The sequence below is a fragment of the Anser brachyrhynchus genome, assembly GCF_964034855.1.
Source record: "Anser brachyrhynchus genome assembly, chromosome: 7".
Lineage (NCBI taxonomy): Eukaryota > Metazoa > Chordata > Aves > Anseriformes > Anatidae > Anser > Anser brachyrhynchus.
Genome location: NC_137701.1, coordinates 20254251 through 20276525, shown reverse-complemented (window position 1 = coordinate 20276525; position 22275 = coordinate 20254251). Strand labels below are relative to the sequence as shown.

General features: G+C 38.0%; 1 protein-coding gene and 1 long non-coding RNA gene across 5 annotated transcripts in view; one reads left to right on the top strand and one right to left on the bottom strand.

Annotated features, from left to right (window-relative positions):
* LOC308198474 (uncharacterized protein) overlaps positions 1 to 22275 on the bottom strand; it is a 65401-nt gene that overhangs the window by 3555 nt on the left and 39571 nt on the right. Inside the window, exons 5-8 of one of the 4 annotated variants that reach the window (XM_080600912.1) lie at positions 20281 to 20403; positions 9384 to 9457; positions 6742 to 6916; positions 1776 to 1881 (exon numbers count right to left, since the gene is read on the bottom strand). In XM_080600912.1, coding sequence (XP_080457038.1) covers positions 9427 to 9457; positions 20281 to 20403 — 154 coding nt within the window. In that variant the 3' untranslated portion in view covers positions 1776 to 1881; positions 6742 to 6916; positions 9384 to 9426. Of the gene's footprint in view, positions 1 to 1775; positions 1882 to 6741; positions 6917 to 9383; positions 9458 to 20280; positions 20404 to 20662; positions 22069 to 22275 lie in introns of those variants that run through there. The other 3 variants (XM_080600913.1, XM_080600915.1, XM_080600914.1) reach the window with 3 other exon arrangements.
* Positions 16330 to 22275, top strand: part of LOC308198479 — a 42110-nt gene continuing 36164 nt past the window's right edge. The window contains exon 1 of the long non-coding RNA XR_013953954.1: positions 16330 to 16468. This is a non-coding gene — a long non-coding RNA (uncharacterized lncRNA). The remainder of the gene's footprint in view (positions 16469 to 22275) is intronic.

The following is a 22275-nucleotide window of genomic DNA, read 5'->3' as shown; positions in this document are numbered from 1 at the left end:
GATAAGTATTTTCAAGCTGCTTAAAAGAAAGCTTGACTAAACTCATTTTATGTTAGTATGCATTAGCATAACTCCTTACTTCACACACAGTACAGAATTTATCAGTATTACATTTAAGTCTGATAGTTTATTCCTCACTGGTCATACACCCTACTCATCATAAATGTTTTCCAAGAAATAATATATTTTTCTACCTCATATTAAAAGTGTGTAATGATTGCCCAAAGAGAACTAACTTACTTATATTTTTACACAACTAAAAGTGTTGGCATTCCCTGTTTGAAAAGTACCTAACACCTTGTTTGGAAAAGTCACAGGCCTAGAAAATGTGTAAATTAATTTTTAATTGTAAATTAGCTTTATCATTGTCAATATTTAAAAACTTTAAATGCAGGTTTATTAAGGGCAGCAGCTATCAGAGCATTTTTTCTTAAATCGGACTTTTAAAACATCCACTTAGATGCAATATCTATAAACAGAATTTGCTTGCTATAAATCAAATATGTATTATAAATATTCCTACATGAATTCAATTTGCTTCATATTTACAAATATATGTAGATAAATTTTGTATTCCTTCCTTCCCAAATTATGTTACTTGAAATAACATATGACTGCTATAGAAAACATGACAGAAGCATTTGCATAATTTGTACAATTTAACATGGGTTAAACCTTGAATATTTTTACCCCCAAAATGTCATTGACATCCATAGGAGGTTTGCCTGGGAAAGAACAAAAACAACAACAGCAACCAAACCAAACCAAAACAAAACAACCTCTTTAGATTTTGGATTTGTGTGATACTAGAATACATTTATGCATTACAAACAACCTAAACATGTAATCTCACCCTCATCTTGGTACTTAACCTATCTTTAAAGTCCTGCCCTGTTCTTTTCTGAAATCCTGAAAAAGCATTTCCTTTCTGTAATATATACAACCAAGCTGATGCATACTGCAGAAAAATCAGGACAAAAAATATAGCGTATGCTTTGACTGTTTTGTTGCATTCCTGTCAGGCAAAGTATTCATACGCCTGATCTAACCAGGCAGGTGAGCCAAAGCCAGTGCAGCTGCAGTACACTCTTTTTTCTTAACGGGTCTAAAATACTGCAAACTCACTGATAAAACCCATTGATCATATCTGATCTTCTCACTTGCCAGTTACTGCCAAATCCTCTTCTCCACCTTCAACAAACGTAGGTTTGCCCCACTCAGTACATTCAGAAAGCTGCTGCAAGGGTCATTTTCCCAACCTGTTTCTTTGACCATGGCCCTCATGTTCTCCAGGCCAGTGTTCTCCATGATTTCAGACATAAACTATCTGTTCTCATGTCCAGAGTGTTACTCTCCTAAAATTACAGTCTTTCACTGAAGACTACAATTGACTGGATTGTGGTCTCCATCACATAATGATTAATTTTCAAGGAAGCACATTTATGCACTCTATTTTGCTTCTCCATATACTTTATAAGATCTCCTTGCAGGCATCCAAAAAAAAAAAGAATCACCTTGTTTTCTGAAATGGCTTCTTTAAACTTCCTTGTAACGGTAGTGCCTACAGAAACTGGATAGCAGCTTGGCTATTAAGGCTGGCTCGTTTTGCCTTTTCTCTTTGTTCATTAACTGTTTATGTCTTTGACTACTGGCTCACATTTTATAGCCAGTATATGCCTATGTTGTCTCTCCTGCACAGCTAGGAGCTCACTTGAAGATGTGCTCACTCAGGGTTGTTGCTGCAGCAGTGTTTGGTGCCTCTCAGCAGGACTTACTAACTCAGCAATGCATCAACCTCAGCGATGCAGCGCTCAGCTTGGAGATGGCTTGGATCTCAAAAGTGCAGTGTGGAGGAGCTTGTCCGCTTCAGCCAGTAAAGTTCTGTGAAGATCATAAACCCCAAGGCAGAGATTATCATTTTATTCTGTTTACTTGTTACACGGGGTCTTCTGAGGTGCTGTAACAGTACGCATAATTTATAAAACAGGAGTGGAATAACAATAGAAGCTAGTGCATGTTTGTTTCTTTTTTCCTCTTTTGTTTGTTTTGTGGGGAACTGATGTTCACATAAAGATGCAAAGTTCATGAACTGTTTTCAAGTAGTAACTCTATTCAGCATTTGCTCAATGTTTTGAATTCTTGCTCAATAAATAAAAACTTCACTGCAAAGTGATGAAAGAATAAAATAATAAAAAATGAAAAGGAAAATATTTGTTAGATAGTCTCTGCCTTTAGGCAGGTTCTTGTGATGTATTTTCAACCAGAACTAATTTCTAACAAAGGTTTCTATTTGTTAATAACTCTAAAGACTAGCTGGTGAGTGGTAAAGAAGGCAAGGACTAAAAAAAAACAAAAAAGGCTTTTATACTCATAGAGAAAATTTTGAATGGTTTTCAGCTTTTACTTAAAACCTTTTTTTGTAAGAGATTTTTTTTTTAAATAATGAAAACTCAGTTTTCCAAAGATGACAGATACATTTTAGAAAAAAAAATAAAAAAGAAAGAAGACTAACACGAGTAATCTGTCACTGAAGAACAGTTCTGATAGCAAATATTTGACCAGCTTGAACAAGGTCCCTGTTTTTCAGGACTATCTATGAGGAAATTATTTCCATTTTCAACACATATTGCTTCTTCTCTCTACTTTGCCCGCTGGCATATATTAGAATCACAGCATTCCACTTGTGTCTGGGAGCTCAACTATACCTTTCTCCCCAACGTGCCCAGCCCCTGGTGTGTTTTGAGTAGCTGGAACATCGCAGCATTGCACTGAAATGGCAGTAGTTTAGTTTTTCATTTCCAAGAAAGAATTGTGATTTTGCTCCCTAAACTAAGTATTGTAGCAGTAAAATAATACGTTCCACAAGAGACTCCAGAAAGAGATATTCCACTAAAGAGAACTCTGTGAGATTATTTCCTCCAGGATAACATCATTCTTTGAAGGTCTGGGAGCCCTATGTTTCTTTCTTGAAGAGTAGCATTCATCTCTGTCCCCTGCTATCCCTGCAAAGTACCCCCCCTCCTAAGGAAAAATATAATTTTACATCTGGTCGCTGATTTAGCCAGACACATCACGGGTTCAAACTGAATTGCAGGCTGAATGTAATAGTCTGTTCCAGCTGTTTCATGCTATTTTACATGAAAAGTACTGGGAAAATTAGCAGCACTGTGAAGCCTCAATGCAGTAGGTAGACATCTATGTGTTCTCGTCACAAATTTGATACAAAGTGGAAGCAAATGAAAGACAAGGAAAATGCGTGGACGTAGTATATTAAAGCAAATAGATTAGTCACAGAGTGATTGCAGTTGATAGCTTATTTTCCTACATCATTCATGTTGATTTTTAGGGTGTAAATGAGAGCAATATTTAGCCCAATTTGGGAAGGCTGGGCTTAGCTTGTTTTCAAGCTTCTGAACAGTGTGTGAATTGCTGCAGCTACCTTTTAAATTTGAAAAGAAAAAGTGACTGATTCCTGGAAACAGGGAGGGGTGCGAGGTGGAGGAGAACGACTCCATGTCCATGTACTCCATTACTCAGGTTACCACTAGTAGCTTCTGTAAAAAGGCCAGGTTAAAGAACAAGGTGAAAAACTCACAACTAGCTAATTGTATTCTAATTCTAATTTTGTTCCTAACTTGCAAAGGAAAATGATCCCCATTTAGAAATCCGATTAAAACATCTATTCACTTCTTAAATGACAAACAAGCTTTTAAAGTAAGAGGTAAGTGGACTTAATTGATCATAAGGTTTGGTGGATGCCTTTGGAAGAAAATGCACCAAAATGCCTGGAAGCTAAGTTTGTTGAACAAAATGCTGAAAATTTCTCACAGTGACTTACACCCTTTGTGACTTCTTTCTCTCCTTTTTTTTTTTTTTTTTTTTAATTACACTGGTAAGTCAGCATAATATACAGTAAAGGGAAGGAGATTCCCCCTCAAACCAGAGCAACTTGTTATAGCACACTCCTTATGGGGCAGTGGATTTTAGAATCAATTATTTGTGTTAATAATTAAAAGGAATTTAAGATGGCTCCAGTTTAACACAGATCTAACCTGGCCTTTATGGCTTACAATGTGAGTATTCAACACACATAGAACACAAGTATGCATGCGCAATGATAGAAGAACTAACTTTGCTCTGAATACAAGTTTCCAAATATAAAACACGTTAGCAAAATTATATCATTCTATAACCAATTTCTGACTATGACACAAAGTTTCATAATGAAAAGGAAATGAGGAGGGAAAGCACAAAAGAATGAGTCAGAATCTGATCTTGTGCTGGCAAATATCCAGAGTTATAATTGATTTTAGTATAACTGAGATTAGAAACTCTCCCACGTAGTGCAATAAATTGGCCTAGGAGATGAGAAATATAATTCCAACTCATTTCATGATGGCCATACGATAACACTGTTGAGCTGTGTAAAAAGCTAGTTAAGCTTTATGCAACGCACAGCCATACAAAAATAAATCTTCAGAACAGCTGATATTTGATGAGAGAGACTGAATTCAATTAAATATCTTTACATCTGAGTAGGAGGCAACCAGCACAACCTCTTTTCCAAACAGCTCCAGGATGCTGAATAACACTGATGGGATGCACGGATACTGAGCACGAAAGAAAAGATTTCTGCATTCTTTTTATGGAATGTGAAGTGTAACCAAGCTAGTCATTTCATTTTGTATTATCTTAAGTCAATGGGTTAATTTCTTTTGAGGCACCCACTGGCACTGGAAAATACACTGTGGATGTCTGAGCTGGGTGGTAGGAGGAGTGAGGCTTATTAACATTTAAATAGATTTATCTGAGCAGTAAAATGGATATGCTAAGTAAATGGCTCTGCCAAGGAAACCAGTTCTACCAAGTGGACTAAGAAGACAAAGGACCACCTGATGAAGATGATGAGAGTCAGCTTTCAGAAACAATTACAGATTATAGAAGGAAGTGTCACCCACCATTTTGGGTAAAAGATGCAACACCAGTAATTTATATGATAGAAGAAAAGCAGTAACTGTAGCTGTCAAAAATATTTTAATGAGGAGAAAAAGGCAAATGAAGGATGGGGGAATTCCGGCTAACTAAAAAAAATGCTCAATAGTAGCAACAAAATGGGAATATGGAAGTTTAGAATATACTTTTGATTATTTCACTGAGGTCTGCAGACCTGCTGTACCAGCTAAGGTGCCTGGAATCTGCACACATCTTGCTGCTACCATGTAGCTGAGGAGGCAAATTGAGATAAGAGCATGTTAAGAGACTGAGATCTGGAAAACATATGCTTGCTGATATCCTGAGGAAGGGAGAGCGCGTACATCCTGTGGCTCTGGGTCAGATCCCCTTTATGGTTCCCCTTCTGCACAAGAGTAGCAGGTGGAGCTTCAGGAAGGGTGACAAGACACTGGAGTCCTTTGAGACCCAGGTGCAACAGCCCAGGGTGCTCTGTCAGTAGGGTGCTTCACTGGGGCTGGGGACAGGCACACCAGTAAATCTGGAATTGATTGCCTTCCCATCACAAAAAAAGCCATCTAGTGGTCTAGCATGATGCAGGCTAAAGCAAAACCATGCTAAAGTAAAAATCTTTGTTTCCAAAGATATATTTTTCTCCTTTAAGCCAGGTACTGCAGAAGCTTGCAAACAGATAGCAACAGAGTAAAGAAAGTAGATCTGGGGAGTTTCAGGGCCAGTCTTAAACTAGATCTAAAGGGAAGGAAGCACATCCAATGAAGAGATGAAACAGCTATTCCAGCAGATGCGGAAAACTGCCAAGCTGAAATCTGCAACAACAGGCATTGGAAGTCTTCAAATGAAAAGACCTGGGAAGCACTGCAATTATTGCGCCTTGGTTCATCTCACATTCTGCACATTTCAGGAAGCTAAACGCCTATCACGTATTTCTTGAATAGCCTTGTCATGGAGTTCCAGAACTGCATCTAACAAGAAAGCTAGAAATAGGCTCGTAGGCTTAGTAAATCATCAATTCTGCTTGATTAAAAACAACAAAAACCCACCCTCCCCAGCTCTCATAACAGTTTTTAGTTCACAAAAATACTGCATAAGTTCTTCACAATTCAAAAACAAAGTCCTTGAAAGGAAGCCTCATTTTGGCTTTTTAAAGGTCACTATTTTAAGAGATATGTTTTTCAGTATCTCTAGTACGCTAGCAGCATTTAATAGTATTAATGTTTTTCTTTTGTGACTTTTAGAATTACTTTTAAATAACGTACCTACAGCAATATTAAAAGTTCAATGGTTAAAGACTCTACCATTGATGTCAGTAGTGTAAAAGTACTTAGCAAAAGCCAATTCTACAAATTATTACTTAAGAGGTGGAATATAACACTTCATTAGAACATCCTATAAAGAGACCTTCCTGAAAACTCTTTCTTTATTAAAAATTGCCCATAAAGTTGTTCAGAAAATATGAGTGATTTTCTTTTCCTTTTTAACTTATATAACTTATATAACTTTTAACTTAGAGTATTTATTTAGACACTTAGACTAGGAATGCTATTTTTTATTCTTCTAAAATTGTCTTTGTTCTTTGGAAGACATTGTTTTGTTAACAGGAGACCATTTGAATTCTTATGAAAGAGGAGAAGGATTAACACATTTTGACCATTTTTACCACGCGAAGTCCTGATACAATGACACGACACAATGACACCTTGAACAATGAATACATTAAGCTATCATCTACTCTAGTGATGAATAACAGAAGACTTCAAAAATATTTCTCACCAAGCAGTCATCAAGAGGAAACAGTTTGAGAGAGTGTAATAAGATAGCTGGAATGTCATATGAGATCTATCTGTTTCCCTAGGAGTCACATCCAAATGGAGGACTAGCTTTGAGTACATTGTCAAAACAGGTTGTAGTCATTCTTCAGACTGCCAGCACTTTAGACAATCACCTGCTAAATAAAAAAAATCTCAGAATTAAGTTATTGTATTGTATCATATACTTACAGATCCTTCGGAAAAGTTGAGGGACCTAGATATTTCAGCATCAGTCTCCTACCATTATTAAAGCTTTCTGATACTCATCAGTATCTTTCTGGATTTGGTTATCTTAATGTTGGTTTTCCTCATTTTTCTCTTTGTTGAATCATGAATATATGAAAAAGTACTGGTTTTGTCACATACTCTTATCTGGATCATCAACATACATTTGCTCTGCTTATTATGTTATTAAAAGATTTATAATCAGAGAAAAAAATCCCAGTTCCTGACAGATATTTGGTCAATAAATTACTGTTCTTATGCGATAACATATGAGCTAATTTCTAGATAACCTTTACTTTTATGGGCAGATGGAAAAAGAACAGACGGGATCTGTGGCAGGAAGAATGCTAACCATTCAGCCATTTTGTTACAGCTATAGATGTCAAACACTGATGTGCTTCTAGGTTATTTCCAGCTTAAAGAGAGCAGTGACTGATTTAAAATACTGCTATACTTGCAACTAGGAGCAGTTTGACTATGAACTGCGTCAAAGAAAAATGCCATTCTTCAGCTTTCCATTTGCAGAAAGATCTAATTATACTCGCAAGGTTCAGATGTTTTCAGAAGCCAAAAACATTTCCAGCTATGTTTCTAGATTCTTGGCTGTGCTGCAGCTGTTTTTACAGCTCCACTGTTGCATACCCAGAAGCCAATAGAACTGAACACGGAGAGACCAGTACTGGTGTAAGGCTGACTTTCTAAATGTGCCATCCTTGCTTTTGATTTATAGTCCTCCAACGACTCCAAGAAATAGAGTATATCTGTTCTGCTATAGGGATATTAGAGGATCCTTCAACATCTTGCATATCTGCTTTGAGAAGCAGATTTGTGGAAACCGCTAAGAAAGCTCTCAGGGCCCCTTCTGGGTCAGCACTGTCATTCATGAGGACAGCCGGACACAACCACCAAACCACCTCAAGCACTTGGCTGAAATACTGACTACTGATCTCAGCACTGTTCCAAACCAGTGGGGCAGAAGCATGTTTGGTTGTGTCTGCTGCATATAGGTGCTGCCGAGTAAGAATCATATCAATAAAGTCATAGTATAATGCTTAAGCAAAGAAAACGGTGTTGTCTGTAGTTATGAGGCCCAGCTATACAGAATCACTTTAGAACTGCCAAGAACAACTTTTTTCCTCAAATTGTATTACTCATTGTTTATTTTGTGAAACGGTTGATAATGAAAATGAAACCTGACTATTTAAATACAATGATAACTGTCTTTTTCTCTTTGTAGTATGACATAAAATATGGCTAGGAGACGTGTTTATTCTTGAATCAATCAAGTAATTTTACTCCATCTGGAAAAATTGGAAAATAGTTGGAATAAGTTCATGTGGTATACATGATACCAGTGGTTGGATGGCTTGCCTCATGTCACAACCAAGCACTGTACTATGACATGTTAGTTTTAAATACCAAAAGAATTTTGAAAGAAATCTACGTTAATTCCTGAGAATAAGCTAAACCTTCTTTATTCTAGTGGTTTGCAGTTCTAGAAACAAAACCACAGTTTTCTGTTGTAACTGGTTAAACAGACTAGGGATTGATGTGGTTTTGTGGTTTCCTTAGTTGTACCAGGAACTAACCAAAATACCCACTTGGTCTTCTCGCTGTGTCATTGTATTCATTACTTTTCTTGAGTCATTACTGCACATTACAATATGAAAAGGGGACCTCCTGGAGACTTTTTTGTTGTTGTTTTGTTTCTACTTTCATTATATTGGACATGGACGTGCTCGAGCGAGTCCAGAGAAGGGCGACCAAGCTGGTGAGGGGTCTGGAGAACAAGTCTTACGAGGAGCGGCTGAGGGAGCTGGGGTTGTTCAGCCTGGAGAAGAGGAGACTCAGGGGCGACCTTATCGCTCTCTACAGTTACCTTAAAGGAGGCTGTAAAGAGGTGGGGGTTGGTCTGTTCTCCTACGTGACTGGTGACAGGACGAGGGGGAATGGGCGAAAGTTGTGACAGGGGAGTTTTAGGTTGGATGTTAGGAAGTACTTCTTTACCGAAAGGGTTGTTAGGCATTGGAATGGGCTGCCCAGGGAGGTGGTGGAGTCACCATCCCTGGAGGTCTTTAAAAGACGTTTAGATGTAGAGCTTAGCGATATGGTTTAGTGGAGTACTTAGTGTTAGGTCGGAGGTTGGACTCGATGATCTTGAGGTCTCTTCCAACCTAGAAATCTGTGATACTGTGATACTGTGATATTAACTTCTCTTATACAGTGGACTTCAAGCTTGCACTGTATGGATAGTTCAAACGTCATCATTGAGTCATACATAATTCAACATGCGTCATAGAATTATAAAAAGTTAAAGATTAATCTCAGTGCACAGTTTGACAGGATAAAAACACTAGTTCTTGAACATTCATCTCTTACCTATACGCTATCTTGGTTTGAATTTATCGGTGACTATGCCTCTTTATGGTATCCTCCTCATGCAAATAGGACATCTAAAGTGGAAGAAAGGGAACTAAATTAAATTTTGTTCCTGAAACTCAGTCTGGTAGAACATATATTTCCAGTTGGGTGAATCAAAATGAAAAAGTAAATAGTAAGTAAATTGGAAATTATCTAATATCTAAAATACTCTTGGTTGATAGTCAAAGCATTCCTGTTTCATTTTTCCCCAGGCATTTGCTGCTCACAACAGACAATGACAAGATAATAGGCTAACATAAACTTTTGATCTGGACCAATATGGCTTTTGGAGAGGTGAAAAAGAACTTTAATGTTAAGCTGCAAGAAACAAGAGACTCATGGAGGGGAGTCGAAGTAAATGCAAATTGAACACTTCTCCTGACTTTGGAAACAAAATCTGAGATGCTCCAGAAAGAAATAAAATCTGTGATCCACTCCAATACTAAAAGAACTTAAGAAAGGAATTATAGAATTATAGAAGTTAAAAAAGGAAGCCAAGACATACTACCTGTGATGAACTCACAGACCTAAGCAAACATCACGTGGGTAACATTTCTGGTTAGGCTAAGGTTCTGTAGAATGAACCTCATCCTTAAAAATAATGAGTCTGAGTTAGCTATGTATATAACTGGTCAGAAATGCTGAATATATTCTGCAAAACCTACTATGCCGTACTCTTGCAGGTTATATATACTGCCATATCAGACTGTTTTCAAGAGTAACATTTCAATTCTTGCACTTTGATTTCAAGCCCACCAATTCAGAGTCAATTATGAAGAGTTAATGGAAGAGTACATACAAGTGACAAATAATTGATACAGGCACTATAAAACAAAGCAATTTGTTTATATTATATATATTCATAGCATTGAAGAAAATAGTCAAAAACGCTTCACAAAGCTTTATTAGTATCACCTGTTCAGAAATTTTGTGGGCTGAAAAACAAAAACCTTAATGGCAAAACTAGAGATGCTGTGTGAACCAAAGAAAATTATCTCTGACAACTGTACGTGAATCAAGTAAAGAAAATGCTGCAAGTATGCCAAAAGGTTGATTTCATAGCAAGTAGGAAAGAAAAACTCCCAACAGAAAGAAGTCAGCATTCTCTAAGGTGCAAGATCACACCAACATAGTTTGTCATACCCATTTTTAGAGCCTTTTCTATAATAGGAACAAAATCAGTGGGCCTTACTTCTCTTGAAGGGGACTTTCCAGTGGCAGATGCAGAATGTGCTATGCAGTCACAAAAACCATCAGGTGCAACAGGCTCCATCTCATCAATTCACCTCAGTGACAAAAGAAAATACCTTTCCCAAAAGAGTTCCTTCTGCACAGAGTAGATGAAAGCTCTAGAGAGCAGAGCTGTTCAGTAAGAGAAAAGTCATTTCCAAGATACAATTAGGGGAAAATTTTCCATCTTGTCCTTACTAAATACATACAGCCATTTTGTTCAAATGCTTCTACCTTCTATATTTTGAAGCAAGGTTCAGAAAAGCAAGAACCCTCTGACATCTCAGACTGAGAGAAATGAGCACTGCTATTCTTGTATAGGTCTGCCTACTTGCAGGTGCTCAGTTGGAGGCTGGTGGTGAAGCTGGCTGAAGATTCCTCAGTTTTCAGCAAAGGGCTGAGGCCCTTACAGTGCCAGGGCTGTACTTAGTCTTCCAACTTATAATGCCCAGACAGTGTAAAAGAGAAGTGGAAGGCAACCTGACCTGAGCACAAGGGAATGAAAAAGAGAAGAGTAAGAAGCAGAGGGTGCAAGGAGTGGGCAGGACTCAAAGGGACAGGCTGTAGACAGGGGTTATCTTACAGGATATGAACAAAGGAATAACACTGGGTGAAGCAGGAGCAGAATGTGACCATTAAAAAAAAACTTGCTTCCCAAAATTCAGAAGAGAACCCAGCAGGTCTGTGCTGGGGTTTACAGACACTGCAAACAGCTGTGAAACCCACTGGCAAAGTAGGTGGTCCAAACTGGAAAAAATAGCTTTCTCTAGCTTTCTGTTGTTCTTTGAACTCAACTAGCAAAGGCTTAAAAAAAGTAGATCTAAAAGTCTGCTATTACTGATGACCCCTTGCGAGCATGTAAACCACAAACATACTTCCACATGGTTAAAATCTGTTTTCATCCAGCAAATTTTCTTTTTGTAAGCGTAGGAAGTTTCATGTAAGTTCTCTATTTCATGTGCATGTTAAAATGAAATAAAATTAATTGCAAAATCAAGCATGTTAAAGTTAGAAGCAGTCAGAATTAGAGTTGTCTATGCAGCATTAATGTATTGAATTTTAATATTAGCTTGATCATAATGCAATTTATAATTTCAGGATCATATATTTTTCCCCTTAATTTAATTTACTTAGGATGGATCAAGACATGAAAAAAGACTGTGAAGAGTATCATTAACCACATATTCGCTAAACCCATGAGTCAGCTCTGCAAAAAGAGCCAGGATTAGACATAATAAAAACTTGGAAGATTATGAATTTAGCTTAGGGAGAGATTGCTTGTTTCCTTAAGGGTCAGAATCTAGTCTTAGAAACCCATACATAATTTCTTATTATTACTCTGGGATAAGGAATAAAACCTTGTGCTCTGCCCACAGGGATTTGTTGGAGTTGAAATACCATCTCCTGCCAGTATGAAAGATCTTGTTTTTGAAGTTTTTGTTTTGCTCCTTCTAATGTCTAATATTACTGTAACAGGCATTCCTTTCCAGAGTCCAGCAGTACAATCTAACTTTGGTTCAATTTAAGTTTTGTAGCAGAAACATTACCCTTCTGTCCCTAGTACGGTCTCCTAAATCACCTGCTCCGTCATCAGCACTTGACCCTTCTCATTGGGACCCACAAAGTCGTGCCAAGTGATCTGATCGTACGACTCTCTCTTCATCCTCTCCATTACCAAGAGATGTGGTAGAGAGGTGACTTTGTTTATGAATACAGCTTTCACCACAAACGCAGCTAGACTGCAGGTGCCTTTTCTGGGAGATGTAAGACGGCTGTAGCCCATCAGCACTATTCCTGCAATCAAGGAGCAGTCATATGGCTGTGGAGAAGCCTCATCCTTGACAAAGCTGGATCCTGCTATACCCTCCCTAGAGTAGTAACCTCTTTGAATGATGCAGGTTTGGTGAGTTTGTAATAATACAAAACTTCCATGAAAACAATTAACCCCCCCTAATTTTCTGAAACTTTTTTTTGAAACTGAATACAATACAAATGATGGTTTGTTTCTTTTTGCTCCTCGGAAGTTTCTATCTTCTTTTTAAAGAAGGAAGCAAACAATACCTTTCTGCAGCTACAATTTTCTTCCAGTAGCATATGAAAAATATTTTTCTTCCTTATGCTAAACTCCTAATATTGAAGCATCACATCCCTCTAACCTGAGTTAATTTGTATTTAAAGTTTTGTTTTGCCTTTTCAGCCTTCTAGAACTGTCATTAAAGTGTTTATCTAGTTCTCCAAATTATGTCACTAAAATAGGACAGTTAATTTGTATCTGTTTGTATAAAATCTTGAGGCAGCTTTAGTAAATGAACAACAAATGAAATTTGTTTCATAAATGAACAACCTCTTCTATAAAGTTAATACAAGTTCTTACCTCTCTGTCCAACAGCGAAGTTTGAATGACTGACTCAAATGGTAAACATTTTCCACTCACCTTTTTTACATATATATGTATCCTTTACTTACTATTTAAAACTAGTTCCTTCACAACTTTATCAGGTTAATAAACCTTTATTTGTAAAATTAAGTTACTATAACTTCATTTTTTAATCCTTTCATGTGGCTTTCTCCACCCTGAAAGTCTACAAAACCTTGCCTTTTTTTTTTTCAATGTTTACTCTTTCATCCAGTTAAACAATTTTAAAAAATCTTGTTTCAGCTCCACCCCTGTTTTCACCTGCTCTCAGTAATGCCTTGGTTCTTGTAATTGCCTGTTTCCATCCCAGGTGCACCTCCATGTGCCGAGCCTGGCTCAGACATGTGCAGGTAATTGGCCATGCAGGTGTCCTCATTTGGAGTTACCAACTGTTCCAAGTCAGCAATGCTTGTATAAAGGTCAAACAAACCAGTCCAAAGGGAAAATGTACTTTAGTAGCAGCCATTATAAAAGTACATTTGGGTTGCAAAGCTTTGATAGAATTATTCAAGTGCTGCTTTTGAGTGACTATGTGCAGATTCTGTGATCTGACTCCCAGTTCTTCAAGGAGTGAAGTATTGCAAGCACTCTGTAGCACTGTATCTACATGAACAAATTTAATGTCATTCTAGTTGTGAACGTTCATGTCAACTGGGTTACAGATGTTTCAGATTGGCCACACTACAAACCAAAATAACTGTAATTAAAATTTTCACATCGATGTGACCAGCAATTCGCAACAGAAAGCTACGGTCTGCTCTAGATGGTTAGGCCAGGTGAAAACTGGGTACTGTTCTTTCCATCTTATTTGCATAGTCCTTTGTTCTGTACTTCATATCTTAATTGCTGAAGATTAAAAAATTCTTTTGTTCCAAGCTAAACAAAACTGGAAAGCTATGTACATACAGATCCCTGTTCCTTGTTGCTTTCTCAGATTTTTTTTTTCTTTGTAAAACAAGTAGGAAGAGAGCAGAAGCACTATCAAGTCAGAGTGGTAGCATAAACAATTTATTGTTTTGCTTTGCATGGGTATAATGTCCGGTACACATGCAGTGAAGGAAAGACACCTTTTTGTGTTTTACGTAGGGATTCAACATGTCAATACATGTTAAGACAGTTGTATAGTACAAGCCGCATAAGGGTAAACAGCAAATAAAAAAGCAGGTAAACTTGCTTGTTTGGTATGCGTGTGAATAGCATAAACAGTGTGAGCACATTGCTCACATTAGACATGTTTAAACTCTGCTTATTTGCATTTGTTTTCATCTAGATCACTCTGCACAGATGTGGCTGAAAACACTAGAGTTAATAAAGCCTAAACAGTACCACTCAAATTCCCCCTCTGTAGACAAACACCTGAGAAGGTGTTTATCAAATAATGCATTGCTGTTTCCTAGAATTATTCCTGTAATCCAATTTATCTGCAAAAGTTCAAAGACTAGTAAAATGCTAAAATAGTTGAATAATGGAATCATTCCCCCAGTGTCGCCCGCCCCTTATGATTCATAAAACTCTGGCTTTGGTCTGAAGAAATGTGTGGAAATGATTGCCTCTAACAAGAATGTGTGAGAGGTTTTGGTTCTGCCCCACTCTGAATAAAACCAAATGTGAGAACTTCAAGAAGTGGGGCTGCAGTGGGGCTGTACTCTCCCGTCAGCTCTGCTCCGAGCAAGGCCACTTAGTCTGTGACCGCTGTCTCTTGGAGGGGTTGCTGCGGCTTGCAGGGCAGAGGGCCTCTGAATGTCCATCAGCATGGCCACGCTCTAGGTAAATTGTAAAACGCATGTTCCAGCTATGCACTTGTATAACATCTTTTATATATCCAAAAATCTTTATTCAGTCTGGTTGTTGTCCATTAATATTTTCCGTCTTGATGGTCTTTTCTTTCAAGCATTGTTAAGACTCTGCTCACTTTGGGAACTAATTGCCACTGGAGTATATTTATAAGAACAGAAAATGCACATTTCCCTAGGCTTTCGTCTTCAGTACAAGGCCTGTCCCTTGTTTAGCCTTGTTTTGGGTAGATATGATGTAATTTAAGAGAAACTGAGCACTTCTCACAACACAATACTGATGTAATAAAAAGAGGTAGAACACAATGTTATCCTAATGACTTAGAATTCTTTTAAGGCAAGTCTTGATTCCAAACTGATAGAAATCAGTGGGAATAAGTAGTAACAGCTAGCTTTGGATTGAGTCACAAATGTTTAGTTTACTAACACGTGCACAAATCTGGCAGGACTTGGAGAATGAGATAGCTGTAAGTTCCTCACCTATGGTGAGGCATAGTGGTACTTGCTCCATGTCAGTGGAGCGGGTTCTGTTGAAGGAAGCAGGATAACCATGAGGATTTCTTTCTCCTTCATAACTAGAAGGAACAAATTAGATGCTGGATTGTAAACTACCTGCCTTTGACCTTTGTCCACAACTGTACTTCTGACTCTGATGGGTGTTTTATCATTGCATTGCACTATCTAAAGAATGATATATATATGACACATAGTGAGTGAATGGTGCCCAGCCACCTCACAGCAATTCCTTTAGCATTCTGCTCGTCTCCTTTGTAGGAGTTGAAGGATTAACCCAATGCCTGTGTCACTTGTGGAAAAAAAGAAAAGTATTCTAAGTAAATAAAAAAGGGAAGGAACATGTTGAGCCCATTATCCAGGAAGCTGAATTTCTGCTAAGATTGTCTTAGTCAATGTAGTTCTTAATTTCAGTATTTTATGTATAAAAACCATGTGCCTGGCTGAAGCACAGTGACTGAGACTCAAGATGGAATTAAACCACTCTAGTTTTTTGTTCTACTGACACTGAGGATAGAGGACTACATTTGCAGGGACCTTAGTCCCTAAACAGCCTTAGTGATGCCCAACATTTCAGGTAGAAGAAGTAGAAGAGTTTCTTACAGAGGTACTTGAGAATCATGGGATATGGCTTCTCACCTTGTGACAAGACTTATCCAGAATTTGATGAAAATTCAGACTCTCTCTGTCATGTGGTGTGCACAAGTCCAGTAACAGGACAGGACAAGCAAGTTGAGTGACCTATTATGCTCATGAATTCTAACATTAACAGCCCTTGTTACTAGCCTGAGGGACCTGTTTTAATCATGTTATTGATGCATATCATACTACGCGATACAGAGGGCTGTGGCTTCCTCAGGAACCAAGGGTAGAGGAGGAAATTAGCAATATGCTCTGAGTCATCACCTGTCTGTCTTTGAGACGGCCAAGAAGGGGACGGTGCGAGCTGCATTGATTTCACTGGTAGTGTGTGGACCGGAAACTCCTGCCTGTATTTATGAGGGTGAGGACTCAAGACTCCCTTCTTAACTCTATCGCTGACACATTGCAGAAGAGAGGTAATTAGATATGTTTTGAAGAGGTGTTCTAAGGTTAGTCCTACAAATAATTAATACTAGATTTTTTTTCTGATATATAATTGTATATCACAAGTATTTATGATTAGTATTATTTGTAAGTGATATAGAATAATAGTTTGTTCTAGCTTTTTTTTCAACATTGCTGCTGGGTAATGGATGATGCATTCTCTTGGAAGCCAAAGAGCAATAGTCCTGAATAGAGCTGAACTGAGGTTTTGTAGGTGAAATATACTTGGCCTAGAAAGATGTTAAAGCAAACATCTTGTTAACATTCACTACACACATTTTTCAGTAAAGATTTGCTGTTAGGAGACTCAAAGCACTGAAAGAGAAGTAAGCATTCTACAAAATGCAAAAGCATTCTAAAAGCAAACCCTACTTGACAACATGTAGTTTGTAATTTCTCTGTGATTCATTGGCCTTATTCATCTTACTAACTTGATTTGCTTACTAGCTTTTCTGACTCAATTATTATTTTTCCAGTGTTTCTATTCTCAGCTTAAGGCCCAGATTTCTGGTGTACCTCCTTAAAGTTAACTCCAGAAGACAAAAGTAAAAGTAAAAAGTAGGAGCTTAAAACCCAAGTTGTTCCACTGCCCACAGTATGTAAGGTATGACATGGACTGTGGTCACCCATGTAAAAGCTTTCAGAAGAAAGGCACAGCTTGTTGTTAGTGACAACAAAGACAGGAATAAAAGATTAGGTAATGTAGCGGCATGTGATATTTTTGTTTTATGTTATGTTTGTGTTGTATGTTACTCAGAGAAGATGTTAGTAAATGTAGCTAGAAGACAAATTTCCTGACATAGGACTAGACACAGTGAGGTGAGAGTCCCAAATGGAAAAGAAAGGGATTTGTCCCTTTGAGATCAAATAATTCTCATGGCTTTTTATGTATGACCTCTGAAACCGTATGGTTTTAAGGTATCCAATCTGTGATTAATATACATATATGGTAGTTCAATAGCATGTAACTAATGTGAATAAACATTCTTAGAGAAAGGAGTACATTTGGAGTTATGGATTTAAATAGAAGGCACAGAATTAGGTAGTATAAGTTTTGATTCAGCTGTGTTTGAGAAGGGTTTGAAAAATTCTTGTTCCTGGAAACAATGAGATACAAACCTGTTTGCATAGTCAATCTCCAGCCAGAAAGGATTCCTGTCAAGTGAAATATTAACCCAAAGGAATGCAGTTTTCTTACGGCAATAAGCTCTTGGCTTCAAACAAACTGCAACGCAGAGCTAAAGTGACCATTTAAAAAACATATATGCATCCAGAAGATTGGATGGCTGTCAGACCAGAAAAGGATTATCCTATCTTTTAGCTATAGCTTACTTGTTTGTAACTGTACAGACTGGTTCTGTAGTGCTGAAAAGTAATTTCCAGCTGTATGGTGGCCAAATGTCTATTGCTTTGGTTGTCTCATTGCAGCAGGCAGGTGTTTATATTATTCAAACTATCATAGCAGCTGGTAGCTATATCAGTAATCTGAATGCTTTAGGATAGAGTAAGCTCAAAGAATATTTCCTTCACTTTCTCCTGGGGAGCAGAGTCTCTGCTGGAAGAGATGTTCTTCCTAAGCAGGGTCAGATTTGCACTGGATCTGTGACAGAAGAGGCAGCATGGAAAGCTGTGAGCCTGCTGAGGGTGATAGGTGTATGGTCCCAAGCTCCATTCCTTTACAGCATGTGCTAGATCTGCTGGTGAGTGCCAAGTTCAAGCTGCACCCATTGAACCTATCAGGTACTTGTTGCTACAGGAAATGTTTTTTAAGCCCCAGGAGGCATTTGTGCTAAAATACCAAAATACCAGCAGAACAACTCCTCATTCCTCCTGACAAGTGAGAAAGGGCTAAGCCTCTAAACCATAATCCAGACCATAATGTTCATGCTAAACTGTGTGTTTCCCTCTTTTTTTTTTCCTTTTTGTTCACACAGAGATCCATATGCGAAGTATAACTTTCTGTCATTGGGCTCTGATGTGCTGTGCAGGTGTTCATATGTACAAATAGAGGAGGCTCATGTGTGCTGGAAGTCTCAGCTGTTGAATAATTAAAAAAAAACTTTGTTTCTCTGCAGAGTGCATTTCTTCCTCTGAGCACCCTTCCCTTCGCAGAGGCTTGGCAGCAAAGCCTAAGCATGGCTGTACAGTACTGTTCCATGTCCCTTTCTTGGGCAACCAAAGCTATTGTCAGATTTATTCTGGCACTTAGAATCATAGAATAACCTGAGTTGGAAGGGGCCCACAAGGATCATCAAGTCCAACTCCTGGGTAACAATTAAACCCAAACAAATAGTCTTCAAATAATGTCCATCAAACAAAAAAATTAGCCTCTTTCCAGGGAGTCCTGCTGTGGGTCCAGACCTTCTCCAGAAAAAAAGAAATCAAATCAAACAACCTAGTGAAGATATCTCAAGTCTCTGGCACAGACAACCAGCAGACCCAACTTCCTGCAGTGGTTTTCTTGGCTTGAGGAAAGACAATGAGATTTATATTCTTCTCCCTTTTTTACTTTGCCTTTTTTAGAGGCAAAAGGTATGCGCTAAAATCCAACAGCACTGCTCCTTTTCAGCGTATTCCTTTCCACTGAGTTCTAAGCACACAAACTTCAAGTTCAGGCCTGAGCCCAGTGTCACTTACTCTGAACTTCTCCATGGCAATCTTCCATCCTCCTCCCATCCCTCTCCCTGCCTTTGACAGCTCAAAACAAAACACTACCCTCCTGAACATTTTGTTTCATGAATACAGGGGTGCTTTTTTAAAAAAGAAGCGTAGATAAAGAATCACTCTGGACCCTTTGTCCTCCATCCCAGTAGACCAGCACTCCACCGGTTCAAGCTGATATGCAGAAGCACCGTTGCATTACTCCTTGCCAGGAGGAGACTGACGGTGTTTTTCTTGAAGTAAAGCAACTTTCAGAACCTTTATCAATGAATACGTGAATCCTTCATTTGGGAGTAAAAATTCCACTTACAGATTCTAGTCTTTGTTCATATATGAATGTATTAAATAGAGGGGACAGACTTGCAGGAGGGCAGTAGGGAAGAAGGTGGTGCAATGTTTTCAAGCTTTTTACATGCATAAATTTTTGCCTTTGGAATGGCTAAACTTGGGCACACCTCACAATGGACTATGGAGAGATTAACAGTAGGATTGTTTTGCTGATTGTTGTGGTGGGTTTCAATCCAACCATGGGCTCCTATAGATCCCTTAGGACTAGTGTCTTATTGACTAGGAAGTTAAGGGGAGGGGAGATGAGAGGAGCTAAGCATTACATCACAAATCTTATCTGCCTGTGGCCCTGAAATGGGAATTTACTCATGGAAGTTATCTGACCTTAAAAGATAAGTGAAAGACTTTATTAACAGCAATGTCAAAATTATCATTACTAGGAAGCTGAGTTAATCCACTCAGAAGAATGGGGCAGCTCCCTCTGCTAGCTTTTATTTTCTGTTTTTCACAGAGTCATTCTAACATTCATTTCACTTTGGATGATGTTGCAGTCATAGCTGAAAGGAAGAAAATATTTCCTCTGCAGCCTCATCTTGCATTATATGTGTGACTATAGCCTCAGAGAAGGACTGTTACGGACAGTGTACAGGAGGTATCTCAGCTCTCATTAAACAAAGAACATTAAATGTATTGCACAAAGAGTTACTGTGACTGTCACATATAGTTAAGCCATGCTTCTGCTGCTATCAATATGCAAAAGGCAAGATGTTAAATTTTAGTATCATCACAATTTTGCCCACCAAAAAGGTGGAGAAAATGAATCAAAGCAATCATTTTGCTTTCCATATTTCCTCTTTTTATCTCATACCTGTCAATATTGACCCAGGGAGGAATTTCAGTCCTTGGCATATAACTTGGCCAGTGGCTTACAGGTTGAGTTGGTTGAAGACTCTGGCTACACATATTTGTAGGCCCATAGATTGTGTTGATTCTAAAGATAAGAAAACAAAGATTTCTAAGGGACTAATTATTTGAAATACTAGGAATTTCTGCCAAGATCCTTTGTTTAAGTAGAAAATGGGGACTTCCTCATCTTGCAGAACTGAACTGAGTGGATGTTCCTTTAAAAAAGATAAAAGAGAGAAAGTACAGCCTTAAAGGAGATTTGTAAATGCCTGCCCAATAGGAGGGACTACTGAAGTCTTCTGACAGCATATGGAATTTTCATAAGATCATCTTTCTTTTTGCAGATGAATGGAAAACATAGGGCCTGGAACTCTACCCTCTGCAGTCAGTGATAAAATTGCCACTAACTCCATGGATAGAATGGATCCAGATGTGATGGAGATTATTGTTATTACTCTTAGTCTATACTTCAGTAGCTTCAGAAGTCCTGAGCAGGTCACATCTTTTCCATCATCCATGTCACAGAAATTCTTCTTGTAGTGTCAACTACTTTACATTTATACAATGCATATTACAGTTGGGATGCAGCCAAGTCCAAGCCTTCTGCTAATACAGGAGTAGAGCATTTAGTAATCTGTGATCCAAGTGTACCTCGTGGTTAAAGGTATTGCAGCACTAGTCAGAAAAGAACAAATGTGGCACTAAGGGACATGTCTTAGTGATAGGACTCGGTAGGTCATATTGATGGTTTGACTTGATGATCCTGAAGGTCTTTCCAGCCTAAATGATTCTATGTTTGAACAGACAATCTCCTTCCGTTGTCTTTCTTTCTCTTTTTAAAAAAAAGATGTTCCCAAATATAAATATTCACTGATTCCATGTCCTGTTTAGCTAGTTCTGCTTTGATGCTGATGTTAAAAAACAACAAAAAAAAACCAACCAACAACACAGTGAAGGTGACTGACAGATAAATTAACTAATTGGACTTCAGCTTGCTTAGATCTGGGTGATAGCACTGACCTTGTAACTTGGAGCACTAAATATATGTATAATAAACAAGTAAGAAAATTTAAATTTCAAAGAGAATCTGTCACCCCCATATTTATGGAAATGTATCCTGTTGTTTTGTCTTCATTATGACCTGTTTATCTTTTATCATATTATTTGTGATCCAAGTAGAAACACATTCTGGCATCTGTTCTATGCCAATAGTTGCTCTTGCTATGAACATGCTTACATTTTATTGCATTGGGCTATTTGCCACTTTATGTAAGATACACCAGCTGCTCTTGCTCTTGCACAACAGATTACTGTATGCAGAACTCTGGTTTTCCCCAAAGCACATAACGCTTTGTAAAATCCGGACAACTAAGTCTCTAGGAAGTGATTTAAGTTATATTAAAACTGTGATAACTGAGAACAGAAACAGCCTTGAAGAACTGGTAATGAAAAGCTGCTACTCTAAGGGAAGATTGTGGTTGTGGGCAGCTGTTTTTTTACTGTGGGTTATGTATATTCTTACATTCTTTTCCGTACTGCATTTTCCTAATACTTGCTGCTTTCCTTAAATTTGACCTATAGAAAACCATGATGAGAAATATTAATAATAAACATGGAGGTAATTTCTATTCTGATTTTATGGCAATGAAATACATTGAAGTCAGTTCAAATCTACTTGACAATAAAGTCCCTGAATCCTCTTTGTTGCATTTGTGTGACAGGTTTCATTCTCTTTTTTCTTGGCAACGTTCTGCACAGGAAAGAAACATTATGCAAATAAAAATTCCAAGTGGTATCCATAGTTGGAAATTATAACAAGATAAAATTATAACACAGTTGGAAATTATAACAAAATTTCTCGACATCTGGGGTGATATAGGTCAGACCGTGCTATCACAGAGCTAAAGCATGCTCATTTTCAAAGGTGTAAACTCTTCTTCAGCTATATTTTTAAACC